Source organism: Symphodus melops (genome assembly GCF_947650265.1).
Source record: "Symphodus melops genome assembly, chromosome: 5".
NCBI lineage: Eukaryota > Metazoa > Chordata > Actinopteri > Labriformes > Labridae > Symphodus > Symphodus melops.
This window is the reverse complement of record NC_136695.1, coordinates 2460931-2482209: the sequence shown is the minus strand read 5'-3', so window position 1 is coordinate 2482209 and position 21279 is coordinate 2460931. Positions and strand designations below refer to the sequence as shown.

Below are 21279 nucleotides of genomic sequence, written 5' to 3'. Positions count from 1 at the left end.
AGGCTCCTCTATTTAGAGTCCTTATAGCTGAATATACTTAAAGTCATACAATTGTTGTTTTATTAGATTGATCTTTTTGAGCTACAATTGCCTTTGTTAGAGAGACAGAAGAGAGGATAGAGTCAGAGAGAGAGAGAGAGAGAGAGAGAGAGAGAGGAGTGACTCTCATAAAAATATAAACAGGTGAGATTTGAAATCAGGCCGTCCGCTTCAAGGACTTCAGCCTCTCTATGTGGGACACTAGACTCCCGACGCGCCAAATTCTTTGACTTATAAATGCAAACAGTATCGATCAGAGGTTCTAAGCATGGGAACTGTGTTTGTTAGGTCTACACTCCAGTCAGATTGGAAATAAAGAAATGACAGTGAAAGTGCTTTAGGTGGGGGTGGGTTAGCCCATGCTAACAATGAACCTGTGATGTTAACGGTGTGTTTGCAGGTACAGCCTACAAACTCCTGTCCACCAGGTTATACTTCTCACAGGCGAGACAGAAGATGTAAATGTCAGACATTTCTTCAGTCTCAGAGAAACACATTTCAGCTCACAGCATACACTCGACTCCACTCCAAATAAAGCTGCTCGGATTTTATTTGCAATGTAGTTAACCAGGAGAAACCTCAAGAATCTCATCGACAAGAGAGTCCTGTCCAAGAGGAGCTGCTACGCATCAAACAGCAGACAGAAAACACAGAGTGACAAACAAGGAGCAACTCCTCTCGAGTCAAAGCAACACCTTTAAAGAAACCAGCTCGCCCAGACACACATCATCATCCTGCAGGAGAGTCCAGGCCGCCTGAGCAGCCAAGCTCAAACTCCTTCTCCCTGTTTCAAGACACACTTTATAGAGCAGATGACAACAACACGTTCTGTGACTGTGTGGCAGAACGAGCCTTCCAGCACTCTTCACATGAAACATGTATGAAGGAAGTATAGCCGGATCGATAACAACATGCCAATGAGTCTGTGCATCATAGAGAGCGATGAAACCTGTTATGAATCTCAACACACCAGGAAACTGTATCTAAAGATGTTAGGCACTGAGACGATGCATGCATGTAGAAAACATCCTAATCAATCAACCTGATTTTAAAAAGGGTTCATGTTTAATCAGTGATTGTTATAATCAAACAACGCAGGATTACCTACAAAATATATCTGCACATGATGCAAACAGCCATGAGTCTGTTCTCAGACTGACACACAGACTCGAGTGTTTACTCGTCTGTAAACTGACTCGCTTTAAAAACCTTTTTGATCCCACGTCGATAAAATGTGTAATAATGTTTTGTAAGGCTGTTTGGGTTGTGCAACAGCGTCATGGTGTCCCGTGCTGTGTTTTTGCAGATCTTGTGCAATACATGTTTTGTTGTTCTGTATTGGTATGTGCCTCTTTGTGTGTGGGGATGTGTTTTTTTTCTTGTGTTTTTATTCATTGATTCAAGATAAAGCAGCTGAATTTGGCAGCACTTTAAATCCAAGACAAAATCCCCCAAGGGGACAACAAAGTGTATCACATCATATGTATAACAAGTTCATTACACCTGACTTTATTTCAAGTTATGATATCAATGTAAAAGTCATCTTTATTGTCAACTTTTCAACATGTGCAGGACATACAGAAAAATCAAAATTACGTTTCTCTAAAGATATTTTAAAAATATGTTCAAAATTATGAAGGATAAAAATAAAAGCACAGATTTACAAAATTTTCAAGATACTGTGCAAACGTGCCTTTAAGAGAAAACAACAGCAGCAACAACAAATGTGTGGACTTGTATTAAATAAATAAATATAAGGCATATAGTGTCCCTCTCTAAATATTTATCATTTTAATTTAACTGAACATATCTACATTTATCTATATCATATAATAAACCTGTTATATATAATCCTATTTATTGTGTTAATCTGTTTGTCAGCAGCAGTCAGTTTGACAGCAGCTCCACGTGCTCCTTTTGTTTACATTCTGCAGAAGAAGCACGCGGAGATCTCTGCTCGCGCTCTCATTGGTTGTACGTCACAGACGCCCCTCCCATGGGCGGGAGTAGCACGCGGAAGCTGTTTGTGTGCCGCGTAAAAAACGGTTAAAATCTCCGTCCGTTTGTGATAAACTCATCAGGTACCGATGTTAACAGTATTGTAAGCGTTTAAAGAATCGTTAAAGTTCAACCGGAAATAACGGAAAGCGAGTTTAACGTTAAAAAAGCCTCGTTCGATCCGGTCGCCCTTAGAAATGTACGAAACCTCCCGTTAAACACGGTAAATAACCCGTTTACCTCACCTTAACGCTTGTTTTTAACAATAGTTAACCAAAAAACGAGTTTATATTGGTCTTTTAAACACTTCGGTGTCGTTCGTCGGTGATAAAGTCGACGGAGATTTGAACATTTAGCGCGTTTCTGTTAACCGGGAACGCGCATGCGCAGTAGGCAGCGGCAGGCCTACGCGGATATAAGGATTGGCGCCGGCGCCACAGCTGATGCATTCATTCATTCATCAGTGAGGAGGTAAGACCACCGACCCGGAGGCAGCTTTTACACTCATATTTTAAGATTTACAACATTTTAGATTCATCTGTGAGTTTACACAGGATGTGTTTTAATCTTTAATGGTTTAATCAGGTTCTTTAAAGATGGAGTTCTTTGAGTTTGGTGGATTTAAACCGTGCAGGACAGAGTGAGGGGACTGTTGGCTTTAAAAGTGATATTTGACTGTATTTTACGAGGCGTTCAGGAGTTTCACCGTGTTTCTCCTTTTGTTTGGATCAATAATTTTGTTGTGGATATGTGCTTTGTGATATTTATTGGAGGTGTTTCAGTCCTACACTAACATTAAAACTGCTCTTGTAACTTTTTAATATCAGAGAAGTGTTTAATGTGCTCGTTGCATGCTTTAATAACATGAATGGGATGTTGATCAGTTTGCATATAAAGGTTTATTGATGATCAGTGAGGGAGCTTAAAGGGGGGAAGCTGCTTTTTGTTGACCTAGTTAGCGCCTGCTAAGTCTGCTAATGACTGTAGCATGGCAGTGGTCTCGGTTTACCCGACTTTTACTTCATTTATTGGGCTTTTTTACAGCCTTGCTTTTAGACATGTAACCCCCGTGAGTTTAATCGTGTATCTGAGATTGGTAGCAGGTCGACACGGTTCGTTTTAAGCGGTATTTTCCGGTAGTTTCCCCCCCGGATTGAGCTCAGGGAGGCAGGGCTCAAATCCTCCCGCTTCGGCGCTGAGAGAAATTGGCGCGTCTTTGAGTTTCAATTCCCAAATAAAGTTACTAATACCCACTTTACACTCATCCTAACAACACATAAGGTGTCTAAAGATGTGTGATTAGTATTTTAGGGGGAGAAACGGGGGTTTAAAAGCAGCATTTTGGAGGTTTTTTTGTCTGAAATCTCTGGATCGAGGAGCCCCCCTCCCTTTTTCTTGGCTGCAGACAGCACACTAGCTCCCACAGCTTGTCCGCCAACTTTAGCTGTTTATCATTCAACATTTAACACTTTTAAACGCATGAATACACAGAACAGAGTCTCCTGTTCCTAACACTGGGTGCTCTGACTTTGTTAGTGTGACTATTATTGATTTTATCGAGCTGTTTCAAGCCTTAACTTTGGTGCTAAGCTGCAGGTTGTGTTATCACAAGCTAACCAGAGCTCAGAGACTTTACATGAATCTGTCCTGTTTGATCCTGGACATTATTCATTTATATGTATGTCCTGTATGAGTACCAGGACATGTGAGGGTCTGATCACATGAACTAATTAATCTTTAACCCTTTAAAGGCTGATGTAAGGGCCCAGAGGCTCCACATTAAAGGCCTAATGCTGTTTAATCAATAATGAAGTTCTGTGTTATAACACATGAGATGATAGTCTGTGAATCCTCATCTCACCCGTCTTCTCCTCTTTTGTGTCTTCACAGCGGAGCCATAACTACGTTCAACAAAATGTCCAGACGCAGGTGAGCAGCTGGTCGGGGTTTTGTTCTCCGGTCGGGGTTGGGGTCTGGATCTGGGGGGCCCACAAGGGGGCCTCTGCAGAAACAGACGAGGGGTCCTCTTTTATCAGAGCGGGATGACGGGGCTTAAATAGTCGTGGGTTATTATTCGAATGTTTTAGATATTACTGAGATCTGTTCCAAACGCGTCTTTATGTTTGACCCATGAAAACCATTAAGAGTAAAATAACAGGAAGTGATGTGCAGGAGTACTCTGCTTTAACGCTGTTAATCGTGTTGCGTCCGGGAGCTTCTCCTGTGTGGTCGTTTTTTTTCGCCACATCTCGTCTATCACTAAACATTTAACACTAACGAAAGGAGCACCTCCTCTTCATCATGTTAAAACATAACTTTACTGACTGTTCATATCTGTACCATGAAGACGTTTTATTCTGTCAGACGGTGAACGTCCTCGTGGATTGGACCTGTGTTTATTTAAAGTCCCGTTTGAACTTAATTTTCTCCACTCTGAAGAATGAAAGAATCTTTTTATGAAGATAACGTTTCTCTGCTGGCTTTTTCCCGTCCGTGCTTAACGATGGGGAACTTTGATTTCTGGTTTCAGTGGTCGCATCACTTTGCAAGCCCGAGATTCCAACACGCCCGAGCCGGCGGTGCGAGCCCCGTTAAAGAAGAGGAAGTCAGAGGTTTGTTTTCTCATCACAGATGTTGATCACTTCCTGTGCAGCTCGTCGTTTTTAAAGTTTCATTATGGCTTCGTAGCGTTGAACTCGGTCTTTTCTTCGTCCTCAGCCTTCAAAGAAAAAACTTCAACCTGCAGCCAAGAAGCAAAGCTATGAGATACAGGTCAGTGTGTGTGTGTGTGTGTGTGTGTGTGTGTGACTGATAACCACCATGTGTGTTTATCATCTCTAATGTCCCCCCCCGCCCCCCCCATCCAGTCAGCCCGCCCTGTTTGGGTTCTTTATCATGTTCTCTCATCCATGAGCGTCCATTTTGTTTTCCTCTTGTCTTTATACAGTAAGCAGGATTTTTGAGGCTTTTAAAATCATTTTGGGAATTCTTGATTTTTTTCATTTTTAAAATAAAATAATCGTTAACGTTCACGTCGTTCGTTGTGACTGACAAATATCACAAAGTTTGTTTCTCCATCGTCGTGAAGAAAAGTCTGCAGAGTTAAAGTGAGCTTCTGCAGTTAGTGCACAACCTTCCTCTCACCACTAGGTGTCACCGCTGAGCTTGACTGGAGAGTTGAACATCACTGAGAAACTCTTTATTTGATGTTTAATCAAATGCGACACACACTCCTAGAACAGTGAGGAGATTTGATCCAGATAATGAAAACGAATGAACACAGACGAGACGCTAAGTTAGAGACGTAAATCAATCTCAGAGTGTCACAGCTTCAACATACAGAGTTAAAGACTTAGATCAAACCTTCAGGTGGAGAGTTTTCTGATTGTCTCCGTTTGTCTGACCGCTCGTCTTTTCTCCTCTCGTCATCAGACGTGCTGGTCGGAGGACGGAGCGAGTCCGTGCATCCTCATCGAAACTCCCCACAAAGAGCTGGAGCCGTCGGATCCGTCCAGCTTCAAGCAGTACACCTTCAAGAACCTCTTCATCAAGGCCTCGCCCATCCCCCGCCTCAGGTAACCACGCCTTCCTTTTTACACCCGAGTGGAGCCGCCGTGACTCCGCCCTGCTCAGTGTGAAGCTGCTTTCAGACGGGTCCTCTAAAGTCCAGCTGCTAGCTTGATAGCTAACGTGTCTGTGTTTCTCCTCCAGCTGGGCCAGTTCAGACGACGTGTGGATCAAAATGCTGAACAAGGAGCTGAAGTACGTTCACGATAAAGGTTACCTGCAGAAACATCCCAAGCTGCAGCCCAAGATGAGGGCCATCCTGCTCGACTGGCTGCTCGAGGTGAGGCGGAGGCGTTCGTCTCTCCGAACACAGGAAGTGACTTCTTTCCCCCCCAGACGTGTCCCGTGTTCATGCTGGTGTCTTTGTCCCGTGCAGGTGAGCGAGGTGTACAGCCTCCACCGACAGACGGCCTACCTCGCCCAGGATTACTTCGACCGCTTCATGCTGACCCAGGAGGACGTGAGCAAAGAGTACCTGCAGCTCATCGGCATCACCGCGCTGTTCGTCGCCTCAAAGATGGAGGTGAGTGTCTCCCGCAGCTCGCCGCTGTCCACGTGTGACGGCAGGCGTTCACCTCCTCACACGTTAAAATGAAACGGGTTTCAGATGTTTCATCGACTTGTCTCTTCAGGAAATCTACCCCCCGAAAATCGTGGAGTTCGCCTACGTCACAGACGGCGCCTGCGACATGTGGGACATCCAGCAGGCCGAGCTCCACCTGCTGAAGGTGCGTACACACACACACACGCACACACACAGAAACAGAACACCTGGGCTTTTCATGAACTAACCCCGTGTCTGTCCCGGCCTGCAGGCGCTGGACTGGAACCTGTGTCCGGAGACGCCCATCTCCTGGCTGAAGCTGTACGCTCAGGTGGAAGCTCAGCGGGAGGGAGAGAACTTCCTGGAGCCGCAGTTCTCCCAGGAAGCGTACATCCAGATCACACAGGTAAGGTCCACACCTCCTCTCACCGCCTCACGTGAGTCCTGTGAGCCGCTCCTAAACCACGCCTGACCTTTGACCTTCTGTTGTTGCAGCTGCTGGACCTGTGCATGATGGACGTGAGCTCGTTGGATTACAGCTACAGCGTTCTGGCTGCTGCCGCTTTCTGCCACTTCTCTACGTTTGACGTCGTCCATGAAGTCTCGGGTGAGTTTGATTTTTCACGTCTGAAGTCCTCCTCCGGTCTCGACTATTTCTGATCCTGACCCGTGTGTGTGTGTGTCCTCAGGTCTGACGTGGGAGTGTGTGTCTCCGTGCGTCCGGTGGATGAGTCCCTTCATGGACGCGCTGCGGTCTGAAGCGACGCCTCAACTCAAGAACTTCCCCAGAGTGAAAGCCGACGACCGACACAACATCCAGACGCACGTGTCTTACCTGGACCTGCTGGTGAGCCAAACCAACGCACGCCGACCTCTGATGGCGCTTTTCTTAATGACACCTTTTGATCCGACACACTCGCTCACGATAGCGTACTGACGTCTGAACAGATCGCTCACATCTGTGTGATTTAAAACTGGAGGAGCCGAAGCTTCTCAAACCTTCAGACTTTCCACTTCTGTCCGTCATTAAACTAACAGCCCGTTTTCAAAGCAGTCAGGCCCCGCCCTCCGCACTTGAACTTCACTTCCTGTTTCTCCCGGTTTCCTGCTCCGTCCGTTCTCGAGTCAAAATAAAAGTGTTGATCACAGAATGAAAAATGTTGTGGATTGATGTTTAAGTGTTGACTGAACAACAGAAAAAGGCTTAAAGAAAACAGTTTGTGACTGAGCTTGAAGATCCAACCAATGAGAAGCAGAGCAGGGTGCATGCTGGGTAAAAAAAAAAGCCAGATGTTTGGAGTCTAAATCTGTTTTTGTTTTTGTGTTGTGCAGAGGAAAGCTCAGGAGCGTCAGATCGACAGCTCCGACTGCCAGCTCTCGCCTGTCGCCGCGGGAGCCATGCTGACTCCGCCCAGCAGCACTGAGAAACCGGCCAATCACTGAGCAGGATGTGAAAAAACCCAGCCCTACCTCTCGTCCTCAGAAGTGACCGCAGACACCTCGGACCACAGCGGCTCCTCGCAGCAGCTCCTCAGCAGGGGGGGGGCCTTTAGTGTAGCAGGTTTAATTTTAACACTAAGTCAGGATTCAGCTTCTCGACGTCGTCGTCGGATTCTTTTGTTTTTATAAAAATGAAAAGACGGCGATGACGCAGGAGTGGCAGGGAACAAAACTTTTTATTTTTTTTATAACACGATACAAAGAGTAACCGGGTTGTCGTGGTAACGGAGCCCTCAGCCTGCAGCGGCTGGGTGGGGAGCGGGAGCCGGCTGTTCTGCTGCTCTTATTTTGAAAAACCGGTCCTGGTCTAAACGGAGCCGGAGGACTTTGAAACCTGTGTGGTATTATCTGGGATTTTCTACTGGTGCTACGCTTCAAAGTGTGAGGCGTCAACGCTCTCAGACGGCGCTTCAGTCGGATTCTCAGGAACTTCAGAAGATTGAGAGCGCGTCTCGTTTTCTACAAATATTTAATTCCACTTTCAACGGTGGAAATCTTCCGTTATCATCCTCGCCAAAATCCCCCCACGAGCCGCGTTTTGGAATCGCAGCCGACGCGAGTCTTTCAATGAGCCGGAGGAACGATCGGTTTGCTGTGAACGTCCTGAAACACGGAGGGGCCTTGAACGCACCGTGGCTCTGTAATAATCCCCCGTCTTTAATTAATTTCTTGATCAACGTGGTTTGCACGTTCTTGTTACATTCCTGGAAGACTTGACCTTTCATAGGAGGATTGCCTTCAGTTTGTATTTATTGATTAGCCTTTAGCGTGTTGAATAAAATGTTCATGTGTTGAAAACAAATCTGTGGGCGAGCTCGGTTTGATCACTGCCAAAGGCAAAAAGCTATTTATGATTCCAGCTGTTTGTGAATCGCAGCTCTTCATCCAATGTTGAACCCGAGCCGGTCCTTTCTGAGTGCCTTCAAAGAGAAATGAACTGTACTGCAGGTTTTTAATTTAAACGGGAGCGAGCGGAGACGGACAAACCTGTGACTGTAAACCTGGAGGAACCATGTGACCTGTGTGTAGATGAGACAGAATGTATGTTTGTGTAAATACGACCGTCACCAGAAAATGTGTATTTTTCTTTTATATCCGAATGTTTTAAATAAAAACAAAGTGTGACACGAGTGGACTGTGTTTGTGATGTTCAGACTGAGACCTACCTGATACCAAGACCGAGTCCAGACTGAGACCTGGTGCGCTCCAAGACCGAGTCCAGACTGAGACCTGGTGCACTCCAAGACCGAGTTCAGACTGAGACGTACCTGATACCAAGACCAAGTCCAGACTGAGACCTGAGGCGCTCCAGGACCGAGTCCAGACTGAGACGTACCTGATACCAAGACCGAGTCCAGACTGAGACGTACCTGATACCAAGACCGAGTCCAGACTGAGACGTACCTGATACCAAGACCGAGTCCAGACTGAGACGTACCTGATACAAGACCGAGTCCAGACTGAGACCTGGTGCACTCCAAGACTGAGTTCAGACGGAGACCTGAGGCGCTCCGAGACCGAGTCCAGACTGAGACCTACCTGATACCAGGGCACTCTGAGACCGAGTCCAGACTGAGATGTACCTGATACCAGGGCGCTCCGAGACCGAGTCCAGACTGAGATGTACCTGATACCAGGGCGCTCCGAGACCGAGTCCAGACTGAGTTTTCTCATGTTAACCAACAATGACCACTTTTTATTTTTCTAAAGACTCACCATGACCTCTTAAAGCAACAAAACAGTACTAACTTATTGCTTCAGTACATTTTTAATTTTATTTGTAAATCTATTTTAAAATTATTTGTGAATCTCAAAGTGCTACAGAGGTTAAAAAAAAAACCCCTCCTTTAAATAAAATTAACTTATAAAGTTAACTTGAACATTTTATAAATCTGTACTTTTATTTTTATCATTTGAGTAAATGTTAGTTTACACTGGCTCAGAGAAAAAAGTTTTCAATGTTTCTGTCTTTCCAACATTAGCAGGCGCAGAGGCAGCTAATGTTAGCCAGGATGCTAATGTTAGCCAGGATGCTAACGCTTACAGTGCTGACTGAATGTGTATGAGATGATTTAAGTCACTTTTAGGAGCCCTGACATTTCTGCCAGCTGTTCGTACGTAGCCGACGGAGTGTGAATGAAAACCGTCTTCACACGTCGCCACGTGAGATAACCGACGACTCTGAGTAAAAGAGTGAGGAAGCTCAGACGGCATCAAAGGAACCAAACACAACTTTCTGTTTGAATCACTTCACTGCAGAGATTTACTGAGGACAAAACACCCGTCATTATTTAAGTAATCATGTGACGTTAAATAACGACACAAAGTCTGAGATGTGGAGGGTCGAGCTTCAGTCTAATGTGACAGTGACTCTCAATAAAAAACACTATTTAAAACATGTATCTGTGATTCTCATGTCCTAAAGTCAAATTTAAAGGTACTTTTTTTATCTTCCTCTAACTCTGACATGTCTCTATCTGTCCTCAAACCCCCCAATGATGAGAAAAGTCCATCCTCTCCGTCTTCTGCCTGCTCCACTTTACAGAAAACGTGTGCTCAAACAGGCCGTTTGGAGATGTTCCCTTCATGACATCACAAAGGGCAGTAGCCCCTCCCCCAGGTGGGTGACACTCCCACAGCTAGGTGTTTGTTCTGCCCTCTGAGTCTGCCTTCTCACCGTAAACAATAGGACATGGAGCCAGAAAGCAGCAAGTACACCCGAGCCCTTCCAGAGAGGGGGCGTGGTCAGACACAGCTCATTTACATATTTAAAGCTACAGACACAGAAACAGCCTGTTCTGAGCAGGGCTGGATTTTGAGGAGCTCTGAGACGTATTTAAACTGATTGGAATTGATTGCCTTGTTGTTGAAATGTGAAACATAAATCATCTTTTCTTGACATAAGTTATATTTAGATTTCATTGTTTTTTTAGATGAACGGTCACTACAGTCCTGTCTCAGAGACACATCTGTATGTGACTGTTTTATACACACGTGGTGAAAGATTTGAGGTGTGTGCGTGGATAAAGTGAACCTCGAACTGGATCAGACTGAACTTTGACTCCCCCCCCCCCCCCCCCCACACACACACACACACACACAGCAGGTCTCAGTTGAGTGCGACGTTTGTGTTTGAGCAGACTCGGAGAAAACAAAGAAAAGCTCCAGCATGTGTAAAGAAAAACATCCAGGCGCTAATGAGACATGAGATGTGTTAAGACTGCGACTCCATGAGCTGCAGCAGAGACACACAAACCAACCTGAAGATTGTGACAGTGTGTGACAGTGTGTGTGTGTGTGTGTGTGTGTGTGTGTGTGTGTGTGTGTGTGTGAGTGACATATATAGGGTATTCTGGCGGCGGACAGAGGCCTCCCTTCATATACATGCACCCCCCCTGCAGAGAGGGTGTATTGTGTCGGCCTGGGAAAGCGTGGCCTCGACCTCCCGAACAAACACACACACACACATACACACACACACACACAAATACATATACAAACACACACACACACTTTCTTGTGAGGACCTTGAGTGACACGGTGCATTTCCAAAACGCAACAATCGATAAAACCTGCAAATTAAAAGGAGAGAGGAGCAGAGCCGAGCGCCACAGTGATTAAAACAAAGACAGCACAGTTCACCTCATTAGACATGTCAGAATGGAAGCTAACTTCCTGGTTTTGTGCCGTATGCTAAACCAGGAAATGAGTTGTACTTTAATAAAATCTAAACGAACGAGGTCCGAAGAACCAGACCAGTCGGTCTGAACAGGATGCAGCGCGGAGAGTTTGTGATCTGCAAGCTTCTCCAGGTGACGTTTGGAGCACACCTGATCACACGACGGCTCGTCTTTTTAACGGGCTGAGCTACTGGACAGAAGAGAGGGGCAAACTTAGCAACGTGGATCTCTTGTTTCATAAATCAAAGGACTTTCCTGGACTCAGATCTGAACCGGTCACAGGTTCAAGCCCGCTCAGACTGAGCAGAACACTTTCACCAGTCCAGTCTTTTTTACTAGGACATGTTCTGTCTCTAAATGTCTAAAAACAAAGGTTTTTCCTTTCCGTTATTCCGTCTTTGCTGTTTCTTCGCTTTTTATTTTTGGGGGTTCCAGTTTGAATGTTTCCCTCCAAAATGTAGACGAGAAGAAGTTTTAATGAACGGAAGAATCAGGGAACTTTACGAAGCAGTCGAGTGAAAGCGTCACAGCTCGCTGCGATGAAACACAAAGAGTCCCCCCCCCCTTCCCCCCCTCCCTCTTATAGAGGTCAAAGACAATACAGAGAAACCAGACAGAAGCTGCTGCAACCCCCAACTCTCCCTCTCTCTCTCTCTCTCTCTCTCTCTCTCTCACACACACACACACACACACACACACTATGTGTGAGGTCCTAACCTCAACCCGACCAAACCTCCTCCGAACGTCCACCCTTAATTGAGCTCTCAAAATAAGTTGGGACTTGATCAAATGTTCTGACATGTTTGTCCTCCTGCTCGTCTGATTGGTCGTCTCCTCTCACTGATGACGTCCAGACAGCGAGGACACAAACGGACTGACGAGGGGTCAAAGAGGAAGCTTTTGTTTTTGGGCACTTTTACTTTGAAATCTTCTTGGATTTACAGAAGCAGGAAGCCATGATGTCCCCTCGAACCAGCGTCCATCACCATCATGTCTGACATGCTGTGTCCCGATGCTTCCTCCTCTTCCTCTTTCTTCTTTCCCACCCAGAATCATCAACTAACTTTGTTTTTCACACAAATAAAAAACACACTAAACACGTCCGTCTATAAACTGTTAGACACACAACTCCTAGCTTTGGCATTTTTATTCAAAATGTCCTGAAGATGACGAGACAACGAGCTGCAGAATCACCAGAAGCTGGAGAGGTTTCAAGGTCAGAGGACACAGTCTGCATGATGTGGGCGGGGCCTGTCAGTTAGGGGCGGGGCTTCTTCTGCAGAGGGTTTTCTCTCTGCAGGGTTTTGACCACAAACAGGAATCACAGTCGCTGGTTTACGGTCTGCAGGAGACAACAGACCGACTGCTTTTACATTTTGTTCAAATATCAATTTAGATGTTTGATTTTCTTGAATTGTTCTTTTTTAATTGGTTTTATTTTCAGTCTTACAAACATGTGTTACGACATGAACTTTACACAGAAGCTTCATTAAATACTCGCGCAGCTGGTTGACTGTTTTACAGCCTGTATTTTTCCTGCTGTGAAACATTTTAGCCTGAAGTTTAAAATCCTCCAGTCCTGTAATACCACAGTTCATCACCAGGGGGCAGCAGAGCTTTGTAAATAAAACAGCTTCCCTCCTCCAGTGAAATCTCGGAAGACGCAGGAGGAGGATTGATCACGTTTGAAATGATTTTAATTTATGATCAAGCAGAAAGAATATTTATATTTACTGCATCAATGTTTTCATCTCTTTCTGAGTTTCTGAGGAAGTCAGAGAACTTTAATCTCTGCTGGGAGAACGACAAACTCATTATTTCTGAATTTACACCTTTATTTACATCATAGTGATTAATAAAAAAAAAGGAAGTTCAAAAAATATTCATTTATAATATAGAAATGATCAAATACAACAACAGAGGAGCGCTTAACGACACAGTAATTAAAAAATGGGTTACCCTAGCACAGAGAGGGTCCGCATTAAACTCATTATTATTTAGCGATTGTTAAAGTCAAGGTTGGTCTTTTTCTTCAGATTCAGTTTTTAAGATTTTGCTTGAAATTGTTTTTAGGTCCTGACAGAAATTAATAACTCAGGTTCTCTGAAAAAGGAACAAAGAAAATCCGTCATCTGTCTCAGTTTGTAAGTCTGTGAAAACTTCGACCAATGTCTGCCACGAGGTACCAACCTGATGAACCAATCACAGGCCTCCCTGTCTCCTGCTCTCTGATGAACCAATCAAACATTGAACATTTTCCCTCACAGAGTAAAAAAAAAAAAATATGAAAGAGAAAAGTTTGGGGAAAAGCAGTTTTTATTAAAAGTCATATACAAAAGGAATATTCATGTTGCTGCTATAAAATGTCCATATTTGCATCAGATCATACAGAAACTTCACACCCCTTCAGTCGAGTGCACGAGTGAACTCGACACACACACACACACACACACACACACACACTGAACAGCTTTAAAAACACTGGACTTACACAAACGTCTCCAGATGTGTGGCACAGCACAGGTCAAACACAAACATCTGGAGCTCCACGGCAGCTTCTGAAGACACCTGTGTTGTTTCATTTGGATGCATAGCTTCGAGTACAATTCTTTGAGGGGGCTCCGAGGAGAAACCAAAACACGACGACTGCAACGCGTGGTGACAAATCTGTGAAATAAAAACACTCTGTCCTCGCCGCGGCCCCCCCGCAGCACACACTCTGATTGCATCGCTCTCCGACGATGTGCGATTAAATAAAAACCTTAAAGCATCTGGATTCGTCTCTCTGATGCCGTTTTGGATTGAGTCACGCTCACAGACTAAACTGTCTGATTGTACTCCTTGCTCGCCCCGTTTCCTCGCCGCTACGTATAAAACTACATTCATCGGGCGGTGGAATGACAACAAACAGGCTGGGAAACCATCAGACTGCTCTCTAACACTTCGCTTGTTTCATTTGGTTTCTGTAAAAGTATGAAAGAAGAAGAAACACGTGTGCTGCCTGGATTAAAGGTCTGAAGCGTCCTTCTTTTTGTCCTCATCGACCTTCAGGGGAGATGCTAAGAGAGACACCATCTCGACACGGATCAACTCAGGAAACGTTTCGGGTTGTGGACATTTTGAGGTTTGAGTGGAAATCGATTTGCAGGTTCAGATTTGAGAGACGTCGACATGAAGCAGCAAAACCAACCAAGTTAATTTAGACATTGGTGGTCTGCAAACATGAACCAGAAGGTCAAAGTGGTGACCTTCCATGTTTATGTTCCTGCACATGTGAGCAGGTAGAGTACAGGTAGAAATGCACTGACCAGCCCTGCTCAGAACAGGCTGTTTCTGTGTCTGTAGCTTTAAATATGTAAATGAGCTGTGTCTGACCACGCCCCCTCTCTGGAAGGGCTCGGGTGTACTCGGTGCTTTCTGGCTCCATGTCCTATTGTTTACGGTGAGAAGGCAGACTCAGAGGGCAGAACAAACACCTAGCTGTGGGAGTGTCACCCACCTGGGGGAGGAGCTACTGCCCTTTGTGATGTCATGAAGGGAACATCTCCAAACGGCCTGTTTGAGCACACATTTTCTGAAAAGTGGAGCAGGCAGAAAACGGAGAGGATGGACTTTTCTCATCATTGGGGGGTTTGTAGACAGATAGAGACACATACAGTCTGATCACGCTCTCATGTCTGAACCTGCCGATGATTCCTTCACAGTAACGTCGTCAAATTAATTTTGACTTGTTGGCGTCACATCTTTCTCCAAGTCCGATTGTTTTAAGTCTTTGCAAACATCCGAGCTCTGCAGACGTCCAAACAGTGGTGCATCATAAGGACAAAAACACGTTAATGAGAAGAGAGCTGCTTCCGAACACTTCTACAGAGGAGTATAAAAATAATTCTGAAAACTATCAAATCTTATTTTACACATTAGAAACACTGACGGGTACAAAGTGTTTCGCCTGGTCGGCTCAAAAAGGCTTCATCTCTATCTTTGATCTGGCAAACAGATTCCTGTGAATCCTCCTTTTAGTGCAACAGGCCGGTTAGAAACGACAAATGAAACACCGACAGCAGCGAAGTGAAAAAGAAACGTTTGTCCTTGAGAGAGTTTTTGTGAAAAACAATTTTTTTTGAGCGTGTTTTGAATCCTGTGGTGAGAAATGGAAAAGTGTCGGGTCAGAGACAGAAAGATGAAAACGCGAGCTGACATTTGACTTCTCTTTCGAGACCGCCTGTTCACAAATGAACCAAAAGAAATCCTCCAATCAGAATCCTTGATGTCTGACATCGTTTTCACTCAAAATCCTAAAAAATTAAAAACTTTGTAAATTCACATATTCAAAGAGCGAGTGCAGCGACCCACAAAATGCAGAAAAACAGAAATAAATAGAGAAGACTGAGCTGCCTCAGAGGAGGTCAATAAATACTAATGTTTATGAGTAGAGCTGGTTCATACACACACGCTCTGCCTGCTTCTGAACCACAGATCAGACGTCGTCCTGAATGTCGACATGAAGAAACATCCAGATCACACGACTCGACCTGAGCGAGGTGTACGACCACGCAGAGTGGGCGGAGCTGCAGCGTTCACGATGAGGTCATGTGCCCTCTCTTACAGGAGAGACGGGAAGACGTCTTTGCTTTTGGAGGGATGGGTTTGTTTGTGTGGCGCCCTCTAGTGGTGATGTGGCAGCAGGTCTTGGCTGTGGCGCCCTCTAGTGGTGATGTGGCAGCAGGTCTTGGCTGTGGCGCCCTCTAGTGGTGATGTGGCAGCAGGTCTTGGCTGTGGCGCCCTCTAGAGGTGATGAGGCAGCAGGTCTTGGCTGTGGCGCCCTCTAGTGGTGATGTGGCAGCAGGTCTTGGCTGTGGCGCCCTCTAGTGGTGATGTGGCAGCAGGTCTTGGCTGTGGCGCCCTCTAGTGGTGATGAGGCAGCAGGTCTTGGATGTGGCGCCCTCTAGTGGTGATGAGGCAGCAGGTCTTGGCTGTGGCGCCCTCTAGTGGTGATGTGGCAGCAGGTCTTGGATGTGGCGCCCTCTAGTGGTGATGTGGCAGCAGGTCTTGGCTGTGGCGCCCTCTAGTGGTGATGTGGCAGCAGGTCTTGGCTGTGGCGCCCTCTAGTGGTGATGAGGCAGCAGGTCTTGGCTGTGGCGCCCTCTAGTGGTGATGAGGCAGCAGGTCTTGGCTGTGGCTCCTCTGCATGTAGTCCACTGCGTCTCTGTACGTGAGGGCCAGCTGGGGCCGGTCGTACATCTCGCTCAGAGCCTGAAACTTCGGTCCCCACTGAGACAGCCGGTTGTTAACAAATCCTCCGTCGTCATCCTCCTCCTCCTCGTCCACGCGGGGGGCGGAGCTAATGTTTCTACGCGACGCAGCCGACCCCAGCGAGCTGAGGCTTCCCGCCGTCGACCCTGAGCCCTCCACGCACCACACGTGATAGGCGTCCATCGGGAACACCTCGCTGTCGTTGTCCGCCTCCCAGATGATCCTCGCCACGTAGCTCTTAAAGTCCACGTGAGAGCGAGACGCCGAGGACACGTCCACGTAAGCGCCGACATCGCTCACGTCGACGTCGCGGCTCACAGGAGCGGCGAAGTTAGCGTAGGTGGAGTCGGCGTAGCTGCTGGTGGCGTGCTGATGGTGGTGGTGGTGGTGGTGAGGGATGCTGAGGTAGGGAGCGCCCGAGCTGCAGGAGGAGCCCGACGGGTGAACCTCCTCCTGGGAGCCGGGGGAGGACTTGATGAGGGGGGCGGTGGTGCAGGAGGACGACTGAGACAAGCTGGAGCAGAGCGGGCGCTTCAGCTCGGTGATGTCATATCCGTTCTGACAGGAAACAGAAACGCACAGTCAGAGATTTTAACGTACGGAAGCCCGGAGGAGCTCAAAACACTAACGGTCCACTGAGCCGCCTGTTTATGACCTTTAACACCAACTTATCTATCGACCGCGGTCATGTAGAATAAAGCAGCCAGTATGCTACGAACGAGCTAACGCTAACAGGGCTCCACAGTTAAATATGCTACATATTAGCAGTGATGTCATAACGCTGCACGCTGCCTCTGATCTTTACTTCATCTCCATCTCGAGTTTCTCTGATTCAGGTTTTGAAAAACTCAAATAATGAAAATTAATCTCTTCATGTTTTACATCAACAGTCTGCAGCGAGCGTTTAAAAGAGTAAGCAGTTATGTAAGAGGCAGAGTGTGTGTGTGTGTGTGTGTGTGTGTGTGTGTGTGTGTGTGTGTGTGTGTGTACCTGGTCCTGCTCCCCTCCTCCCTCCTCGTTGTAGTTCAGGATGTTTTCTCGGATGTCCTCCCAGCTCTCGTGTTCAGCGGGGATGTGATAAACTCCTCGCTTCCTGAACTTGTTGCGGCTGCCTTTCTGGTTCCACACCGTCACCGCCACCAGCACCGCTACACACACACACACACACACACACACACACACACACACACACACACACACACACACACACACACAGAGAGAGAGAGATGAGGGATAAATATGCATCTCGGTGCAAATGTTCCCTTGCACCAGGGGGACAGATTTGATTTCCTTACTGTACATTCAGCTCATTAACGCAGCTCTGCGGGGTCGTTTGGCGCCCACAAACGAGCGGCGTGTTCATTTAGAGACATCAGTGAGACGATTAGAAACAGGTGAACAACAAATGAGCCCTCTAATTGGAGCATAAATCAGTTAAACATCCGTCACTTCGAGGTCACGCAGAGACGAAAACTTGTTCCATCTCCTTCAGAGTTCGTCCTCTTCAGGGGAGAGCAAGGCATCGTGGGAAATGAAGTCTTTATGGGGAAGAATACAGCTGTTTATTCATGGGGTGAACAGATGTGACTGAGATGTGATGCGTGCTGATGGGAAACGCATCGATCAGCTGTTACATAAGTTCAGAACAAAAGGTCATTAGAGGTCATTGGTTTGTTTCTCCAACCTGCGGCGTCTCTTACCGAAGAAGACGAGCAGACACATGCTGATGGCGAGGATGGAGCTCGGGCTGAGAGCGGCCAGGCGATGACCTTTGAGATGTCCCAGCTCACAGCGCTGACCCCTGAACCCGTCCTGACAGCGACAGCGGTAAGTGTCCGGGGACAGCGGCTGGCAGACGCCGGCGTTCCGACAGGAGGACGCTCCGCAGGGAGACGGCACGCACCGCTGCTCGCCTGAGGCCTCTGTCACCGTCACCTGACTGCCTGGACACCTGCAGGACGCCGCAGAGGGACGGAGGGTGAGGTGAGGTGAGGACACGTGTGTGTGTGTGTGTGTGTGTGTGTGTGTGTGTGTGCTGTACCTGCACTGGTGTTTCCTCCACAGGTCGATGCAGCGCAGAGGGCTGCGACATGGTTGGTCGCTGCAGGCGTCGCTGGAGCACCCCGAGGTGACGCCCCGCCTCTCCAGCACCGTCACCAGATCCCGACTCTGCCCGTCCAGAGGGAGGACCTGAGCGTTGAAACGAACGTCCCTCAGGCAGCCTGCGGGAGGGGAGACGGACTTAAACATGAACTTCCTGCTTTTATCACCGGAGAGCGGCGTCTTGAAAGCGTCACGCCGGAGGTCGTTTCAGACGTGATACAGGAAAAGGAATCCAGATCTCACCCTGGAAGTCGGCCTCGTCTCCGGCGTTTGGCGTGTTACCGACCATCACGCTGGCCGGGTGGACCAGGATCTCTCTGCGGCTCCCCAGCCGGGCCTGGACCTCCCGCGAGCCGCCGCCCTGCTCCAGCCGCAGGGTGTACAGGTTGTCATGGCGACCGAGGCTGACCTGTACCCACTGTCCCACGTCCACCCGCAGGCCGGGGAGCCTGAGGCTGTGGGCGCCGTCCCCGAGGTTGGAGCGGACGGAGAGGTGACCCTCGGTGATCTGAAAGGTGAAGACGCAGACGGCCAATCAGAGAGAAGCTCCCGTGACAGTGAAACGTGATGTCACAGGCGAGTTATTGACCTCCAGGACGATGTACTCGTTGGCCTCCCGGGACGCCACGGAGAGCAGGGTGCCGGAGGACGCTCGGGTCCGGAGGAGCAGCTGGACGTGCGTGCGGCGGGAGCTGCCGCCTCCTCTCAGCTGATACCTGACGGCGCTGCCCGCCTCGAAGGAGAACTCTGGGGCGGCTGAGGAGAACGGAAAAAAACGGATCCATCAATTAACTTTCAAAATAAAAGACGAGTCAGCGATCGAAGAGAACGCCGGCGTCTCCTCACCTTTGTCACACTTGTGTCCCGTGTACCCTGCGTGACACTCGCAGCTGAACGAGCCCCAGTCGGCGAGGCAGGACGCCTGAACGCCACAGGAAGGGCCGCCCGCCGTCACACACACGCCGTCCGTCAGCCGGCACCCCGGGGAGCTGTCCACGCTCTCACCTGGAGACGCCAGGTCGTACACCTGAAGGGGCGAGAGGAGCAGAGCGTCACTGGAACGACAGTCTCCATGACGACGGTTGCCGCTGTATCCGTCACTTTTCACTGCTTTACATCGTTTATTTCCCGATCAGAGACGGAGCGAGGACGATGTGGACACAAAACGACGGCGAATATCAGACGTGTGGAAAAGAGCACCGCTTTAAAGTTTCGATTTTCTACTTGAACACTCTGGAAAAAAAAAAATGAAAATACACACACACACAGACACACACACACACAAACAGACAAACACACACACAAACAGACAAACACACACACAAACAGACAAACACACACACAGACACACAGACACAGACACAGACACACAGACAAACACACACACACACACACAAACAGACAAACACACACACACACACACAAACAGACAAACACACACACAGACACACAGACACAGACACACAGACAAACACACACACACACACACACACAGACAAACACACACACACACACACACACACACAAACAGACAAACACACAGACACAGACACAGACACAGACACACACACACAGACAAACACACACACACACACACACACACACACACACACACACACACACACACACACACACACAGTGTTACCTGACTGTCCACCTGCAGGTTGCGGATGCAGCCCGTGAAGCTGCTGTAACGACGATGAGGAGACGATTCCTTCACTCCTCCCAACTGAAGAGGCTGAAAGACATTTAAGTGCCTGGAAACATCGAGGAGGAGGAGGAGGAGGAGGAGGAGGGGGAGGAGGGGGAGGAGAGATGAAGGAGGAGGAGGAGGAGGAGAGATGAAGGAGGAGGAGGAGGAGGAGAGATGAAGGAGGAGGAGGAGGAGGAGGAGGAGGAAGAGGAGGAGGGGGAGGAGAGATGAAGGAGGAGGAGGGGGAGGAGAGATGAAGGAGGAGGAGGAGGAGGAAGAGGAGGAGGAGAGATGAAGGAGGAGGAGAGATGAAGGAGGAGGAGGAGGAGGAGGAGGAAGAGGAGGAGGAGGAGGAGAGTTTAGTTTGGTAAATTCAGAGTAAATCTTCAGATTTCAGTCGAACGCCCCGTGCACTCTCTCACCTCTGGTTTCCGGGCGTTTCTCCTGCAGCTCTGCAGCTCGCCTCGTCTGTCTCCTGATCCTCCCCCCCGACGCCCTCCAGCTCGTTCACCAGCGCCCCGCCACACTGGTCCAGGATCAGCTGCACCACCTACACACACACACACACACACACACACACACACTGTTTAATTCACTGTCCGTCTCCTCCCGTCTCCTCCCCTCCACCTCTCCGTCTCACCTTTCCGTCGCTGATGATGTCGAGGCGGTGCCAGCGGCGGTCGGTGACCGTGGATTTGGGAGGGAGCTGCAGAGTCAGAGTTCCTGATCCGTGGTTGATGCTCAGAGCTGGAACGCCGTTCCTCAACTCTGCAGCAGAGGACAGTTCAGTTTACCTCCTGCTCGCCGCCGGTTCCAAACATGCAAGTTTACCACATTCATACTTAATATGCACACTCATGATTTTTATATAAACCTCACTTTAACTCAACATCTGCTCTGAA

General features: G+C 47.9%; 2 protein-coding genes across 2 annotated transcripts in view; one reads left to right on the top strand and one right to left on the bottom strand.

Annotated features, from left to right (window-relative positions):
* Nucleotides 1–2002: 2002 nt before the first annotated feature.
* ccne2 (cyclin E2) lies at nt 2003–8778 on the top strand. Its single transcript, XM_079342990.1, has 12 exons — nt 2003–2508; nt 3928–3966; nt 4568–4649; nt 4756–4809; nt 5470–5612; nt 5749–5884; nt 5981–6127; nt 6237–6332; nt 6420–6554; nt 6644–6755; nt 6838–6995; nt 7481–8778. Exons 1-12 carry the CDS (start codon nt 2420–2422, stop codon nt 7589–7591), a joined length of 1302 nt encoding a protein of 433 aa, XP_079199116.1. The 5' UTR covers nt 2003–2419; the 3' UTR covers nt 7592–8778.
* A 6745-nt stretch (nt 8779–15523) lies between these two features.
* The window catches only part of LOC306823298 (neural-cadherin), a 68160-nt gene continuing 62404 nt past the window's right edge, over nt 15524–21279 (bottom strand). Inside the window, 10 exon segments of the mRNA XM_079342754.1 lie at nt 15524–17139; nt 17572–17729; nt 18282–18532; nt 18623–18803; nt 18928–19192; nt 19274–19440; nt 19531–19711; nt 20330–20441; nt 20800–20927; nt 21018–21160. Of these exon segments, the coding sequence (XP_079198880.1) occupies nt 16474–17139; nt 17572–17729; nt 18282–18532; nt 18623–18803; nt 18928–19192; nt 19274–19440; nt 19531–19711; nt 20330–20441; nt 20800–20927; nt 21018–21160 (2252 nt within the window). The 3' untranslated portion in view covers nt 15524–16473.

Coding starts and splice junctions, on each gene's coding strand:
- ccne2 (XM_079342990.1), top strand. CDS start 2,420: ATGCGCAGTAGGCAGCGGCAGGCCTACGCGGATATAAGGATTGGCGCC. Junction 2,509..3,927: donor ATTCATTCATCAGTGAGGAG/GTAAGACCACCG, acceptor GTGTCTTCACAG/CGGAGCCATAACTACGTTCA. Junction 4,810..5,469: donor AGCAAAGCTATGAGATACAG/GTCAGTGTGTGT, acceptor TCTCGTCATCAG/ACGTGCTGGTCGGAGGACGG.